At 46.3% G+C, this 6,203-nt stretch overlaps 1 protein-coding gene across 1 annotated transcript in view; it reads right to left on the bottom strand.

The window, feature by feature from the left end:
* Positions 1 to 2,742: 2,742 nt before the first annotated feature.
* LOC119403696 (tyrosine kinase receptor Cad96Ca) overlaps positions 2,743 to 6,203 on the bottom strand; it is a 101,177-nt gene continuing 97,716 nt past the window's right edge. Inside the window, exons 12-13 of the mRNA XM_037670594.2 lie at positions 5,104 to 5,215; positions 2,743 to 5,001 (exon numbers count right to left, since the gene is read on the bottom strand). Coding sequence (XP_037526522.1) covers positions 4,730 to 5,001; positions 5,104 to 5,215 — 384 coding nt within the window. The 3' untranslated portion in view covers positions 2,743 to 4,729. The remainder of the gene's footprint in view (positions 5,002 to 5,103; positions 5,216 to 6,203) is intronic.

Raw genomic sequence — 6,203 nt, 5'->3', positions numbered from 1 at the left:
CACGATACTGTAGCGCAAAACTCGAAAAGAAACACCGAAAGGCAGAAAGAAGCAGGAAAGTCGGCCTCTTACTCTTTATATTCGAGTCTAGACCTACAACATCATGTCCTTCAGTATGTACCAGCTCGCCCAAGAAAAACTAATTGGGGAACGAAAGCACGATAGGAAAGCAACTAGGACTCAAATGACATTGATTGGATGCGGCCACGTTGGTTCTTTTGGTCACGATTGTTGACGCAGGGCTGGTTTGATGGATATGGCTCAGTTTGGTTCAAACAGAGGCAGGGTTTGGCTGATTTTATTCGAAACTGCCTTTTTAGCTCACGTTACTATGAGGAATCGCCCAATTTTGACTAGAATTGTTTTAAAAGTGAAAAAATACTAAGGCGCGCTGTACGCTCCCGTGAAATTTAGCCCAGTTTCGGTTTTTGGATTTGGATCTTTAAAAAAAAAAATATCGCCACGTATATCCGTGTATTGCAAGCATGGTCTTGGCCTATAGTGGTTAAGACACCCGCCTTCGGAGCGTGAGGTTCCGGGTTGAAACCCAAGCGCCGGAGCGAAAAGTTATTTGCTTTTACTAATTTATTTCTTGATAGCGGCGATCGCCATATGTGACAGACGGGCAGTTTTCTCGTTTAGTCGGCACTGAAATGCTTACGCAGTTAAAACACACGTCGAGTTCCCGTGCAGAACCTGTTCTGGTGTTGCTCGCCATCTCTGTGTAAAGGAGCATTTCAGAGGTAGCCGCTTTTTCGTGTCGATTCAGCGCAAGAAGTTGGAATGACGATTTAAAGGGGCAAACTTGCTGGCGGCGAAAGCTGGTGAATGCTTGCTTATGCAAGTTATGCAAGAGCATGACGTGGTTATTGCACGCCCTTACCTTGCCATAACTATAGCCATGCCCTGCCGTGATCTGTCATCTCTTGCAGGGGTCCTTGTCCGTCGACATAAAAGTCCTGTAATATCTCCGGTTCGTTTACGGTCAAATGGCAAATTTGGGTACGAGGCGCGAATTTGTGAGGCCTTGCATGTTGGTGAATACATACGGCGCAAGAACTAAGCTTCAAAAGTGTCGTTTGCAGATACCAAACGTTGCGCTCTTTTTGTTTTCAGAAACTATGTCGTTGTGCTCGATTAAATAAATTATTATTATTATATTAGAAATATAGGAAAGAAAGATGCGTCACTTTATTTTCCCAATTGTTCAACTTTTGTACGAATGACTTCATGATGTTCAATACTTACACCTAAGCAGTTCGCCACCAGGCGAGGGTAATTGGGAATTAAATAATTTGTGAACTTGTGAATACTGAATTGAATTCATTAGCATGTAAAGTGATCAATTTAAATGTTTTGAATATACAAACTTTGCTTTACATCATAGCGAAATGCGCAAATATTTTTAGTTATATTGATACCATGGATGGATGGATGTATCACTACCCCAGGCCCGCAGCCAGGGGGGGGGGGCGCTTGGGGGCCGCCCCCCCCCCTCCCGGAAATTTAGCTGAAGTATGTGTTTTTACCAAAAATAAATAATAAAAATAGGTGTTTTTTTCAAAAAGTCAGGGTTTTCAGCAAGTGCCCCCCCCCCCCCACCCCCGAAAAAAATTCCTGGCTACGGGCCTGATCACTACACATGATTAGCATACCCTCCTTACCGCGTCACTCCCCTTGGAGTCAAGCTGCTCGATTCGGCAACGTGCTTGTGGCCGTTCAGCCCCCAACACGTCCACTGGAATTCGCGGCCTGTCAAAACTGCAGCATAGTATTCTCCCTATGCGTTGCACGAGTGTGACTAAGAAGGCGCTACTTTCGATTTGCGGCAGCCATCCGCTGTAAAGCCCGCATAGAGTCTCCCCAACCCTACCGTGTGATTTGAACTCTTGAACTTATACCAGGTATAAGGTATAACGACACCTCCTGACTTTGCTGATGCTAAGAGTGCAATAGTGGACAGTTGAATGTGTAGGGATGAAAATGCACCCTGGTCAATGGGGACTCAAGCGATTCTTCGTGCTCTGACACGCTCACACATTTGTCCTTCGACTGGCAACTCAGGTACTTGTAAGTAATTAGTTGCCTTAACGAAGTAGAACCGTCAAGCCGAGCTCGAACACAAGAATAATATGTAGAACATATCCGGCGGGCGCCAAGCCACGGAGGTGGTTCTTTATATCGGTATAACACCGGTGTACTCGTCAAAAGTATCACAAAGCAGTGAATGAGCAGACTGCGTCTTTTATGTGGAGCCCTAGGAAAATATAAAGAAATGGAAAATAGAAGACACGGAAGCTATAACCAGTGTAACTGCCCTGTACTGCGGTGAGGGCTAAGGGTGCAAAGGCAAAACGAGGATGTGAAAAAGAAAACTTTTCACGTACACGTGGTGAGGCGCCTGAAAATGTTTACAGCCCGTTGTGCAGTCACATTCCCTACGAAACCACGGGACTGGACGTCCCTATTCCCTCCTGGACTGGCAAGGACAAGCGGACATCAGAAGAATGCACACATGTAGTGTACATGGTGTAGTACAGAGTCGGCACAGTTCTTGTAAGCCGTGGTTCTCACAGTTCACTTCATGTATAGCTCGAAATGGGAGAGCCTCCCGCGGGGCATTTCCGTTGTCACCTGTTAAGGAAGAAATTGGGCGATAATCTTGTAACAACATAGCTTAGATCCTGCTCGCTGCAAGAAATAATACCCTTAAGAGGCACAGCCAGCATAAAAATGAATCGATTTCTTGTACATAGTAATTTATTTGCGATTTGTGTTGACAAATAATTAATTATTTTTGTAATACATTCAACACATCACTGCAATATCAGTAAAGCACATATGTAAGAGCATATAATCTCGTTACTACTGTACAAAAGATGAAATGAAGTCATTTCAGCATGCAGTCCATATTTCGCACCTCTCATAAATATGTGAAAATTCAGTGTTTGCTTTTGTTTCAGTGCTGTCTTAAGAGCTAAACTCATATTTTTATTTATTTCTCTGAACACAAACAAACACTAAGCGAAACAACGAACCCGTTTATTCAGTGCCCTCGAATAAAGGTATATTTTTTTCTCTGCCAAACTAGCTTGCTTTCACGCGTGCATGTAAGTGAAGCGTTTATTCTACACTTGGGCTTCTTTTTTTTTCTATTTTTAGTTCTTAAAAGGTAGGTTGTTGTAAAACTGTCTGGATATTTTTAAGAAGGAGAAAAGAAGACCCAGAAAGTGAATTTTTACCGTGCGAAATTACGAATGTTTGTGCGTTTATGTAAATATACTATATTCTGCGCATTAATGCGTTTCTGTACCTGTGTGCGTGTTTCAGCTAATCACAGCATGTTTGTAAAGCAATATGAGCAGCTAATTCAGGAATCAGGAATGTTCTAGAAGTAGTTTTTTCGTGAAGCTAATTTCAAATTTGGACAAAATCTTACGTTCCTCTCAAGTTCTGGACAGGGATCGTCGCAGGTGAGAGTGACCTCCCACAGGAGGATTGAGGCAGTGAAAGGCGGAGTGTATAATATTTGTACGCGCAGTTACGCTATCCTGTATCCGCTTTGCGCATATTCTGAAACTCGTTCTCCTCATTCATAACCTAGCGAGTTGTACTGATTCATGACTGGAATAGCCCGAAACAGATCTCTTGTGCTGTGTTGTCGAGCTGTTGCAATCATGACCTACTCGTAACCATGAACTCTGCTTTCCTTGCGAGGCTGAAATGGCCGCTGGCTCGATCTCAACTCAATTGCCACGCTCGCGCGAAGAACTCACTTGCCTTAACAGCGGGCTTTATTTTTTAATTTTTTTATAGAACAGTGTCGCTGAGATAAGACACCTAAGATGCAAGCGGAGAACGTGCTTACATAAACAAAATAAAAATAACTTTCTCTTATGATACATTAAAATACAAGTGCACTGCAGCTGCTTCAAGTCCCAGGCATATCCAACAAAAGCAACGAGAATTTGCGCCTCGTGCCTGAACAACAAACGGAACGCAAGCCTCTTAAGCTTTCATTGAAGGCTACCGGTACCTGAAAAGCGCATTCTTTATGACCCCCAAGGCACGGCAAGCGCAGCAGTGCATCCCCTGAGATGAGTGATGAGCAAGGGCATGCATAACCCTCATGCACACATATGGCTCGTAATTTCAGGCTGGTCCCTGTCAACGCCACAAGTTACTACGAGCCACATAGCTCCGCGGTGGCTCGTGTTTTGTATTGTCTCTGCACAGAGTTCTTTGGCGGTCTATCCAGGACATTCGCACCGTACCAGACCCACACCGGAGTATCATCCCAGAGCACTCTAGTGGTACAGTTCTACGGATGATCAAGCTGGCCATCGTAGCACACCAAAGTTCTCGATTTCACAGCGCACTTCTCAGTTGACGCCACTGACACATTCTTGCAAGCAATCGGCCATTCCGGACGCACAAAAATAAAATACCACACGCATTATACAAGTGTTCTGGCTGGAAGCACTGAGCCGTGTCTTCTCGTGAGTGAAGCTGCCGCCCGCCGGCATGACAATGCAGATACCACAGTCCAAACATCAACATGCGCTTAACCGCGTGATGAACACGGGGAACGTAATCGGAAGGACACCAGGGCGAACGCCGATTTTCGCCACCATTGCTATCACCTGCGTCTTCCCTCTCTGTCCGCTTCGCCAACGGCGCACGTCCTCGGACGACCAGTGTGCCATCCCGTCGGCTTCCAATGACGCAATTAAAGCTTTTCACCGGAGAGGTTCGTGATGTTGTAGTACGAGTGGTCAGGGAAGCGGTCCAGTTCAATGTAGTCATTCTCACTGACAAGGAGCTTGTCAAGGAGGCAAGTAAGTTCGCTGAACGAAGGTCGCTCGTTGGGATCCGGGTCCCAGCAATAGTACATTATGTTGTACATTTCTCGCTTGCAGTGCTCAGGCTTCTCAAGGCGGTAGCCGTCGCGGACGCGTCGCATCACCTCGGCAGCGGCCAGTCCAGGGTATGGTGTAGAGCCTTGAAAAGAAAAGGCAAGGCGCAGAACTCATTTAGCACACAGCGTCTACAAAACGTTCGTATCACATGACAGAGGGAATGCAGTAAATAACGTTTTCTTACCGAGTGTGACAATCTCCCACATGAGTATTCCGAAAGACCAAACGTCAGTCTTCGTCGTGAAGATATTGTCATAAAGCGATTCCGGTGCCATCCACCGAATCGGCAAGCGCCCCTGTAACGGCACAAGTGTTCTATTGTAGAAAAAAACTGCCATGCATATTGAAATGACAGAAAAATGTAGGAGGACGCTTGAGCTTCGCCTTCAAGAATAGAACGCGATAGCGTAATCGGGCCCTGTTGGCACCGCCTCCTCAATCGCGCGTGCCTGGCTTCACTTCTCGGTGAGCCCCTCAGTCATGCCGCAAGGAAAGAAACGTCTGTGCGCGTGTACATTGGCCATTTTCAAACTATCCTATAGAATGCCTGCTGCAAGTATAGTTGCGAAGTGCCCACTACGTCATAACTTTTCCTTTTGCGAATCAACGAAGTGCCCACTACGCGTCCGTAACGCAACACGTGAACCTACGTAGCTGCTCGCTTTGTTAATGTTTTTGCTGCTGATGATGATTCAACATGTCTGAGCGCTTTGTAATGGGTGGGCCTTTAAACCCCTCACTCGTTGTGCAATACACATGTCTTGACTCCTGGCGCGATTCTACGCTTCTGCCACGCAACATTACATGCGTTAAGGGCTCGTTCACACCTGCAGCTGCGGCTAGCATCGGTCGCGCGACCAAGTTTGTCGCGAAGCGACTGGTCGCAAACGGTCACAGATGACCGCATTGGTCGCCACGCGATTGCTTTGGCTCAGCCGCTCGCTGCTCGATTTTTCAGTCGCGCGACTGCGGTCGCAAGCCTCTGAACCAATCAAATGTGCAGGAAGAGGACGTCAGCTTATTTTACGGGGCAATGGCGATGCGAGCAGACGTGAATTCTGTGTGACGACGCGTATAGATAGCACGCAGGTGTGAACATTGGTTGTCTAGAGTCGCTTTTTGATCGCCAGTCGCAAATGCTCGCGCGACCTGTGCTAGTCGTAGGTGTGAATGAGCCTTTAAGGAGACTCCTCGCATTACATGACATTCGTATAGAGTTTTTTTTTTTTTCTGAAGCATTTCCAAGCAGTGGCGTGGCTCTGTGGTAGAACACCTGCTTGCCAC

The sequence above is a fragment of the Rhipicephalus sanguineus genome, chromosome 1 (genome assembly GCF_013339695.2).
Source record: "Rhipicephalus sanguineus isolate Rsan-2018 chromosome 1, BIME_Rsan_1.4, whole genome shotgun sequence".
NCBI classification, from domain to species: Eukaryota; Metazoa; Arthropoda; class Arachnida; order Ixodida; family Ixodidae; genus Rhipicephalus; species Rhipicephalus sanguineus.
This window is presented reverse-complemented; position numbering and strand designations above follow the sequence as displayed.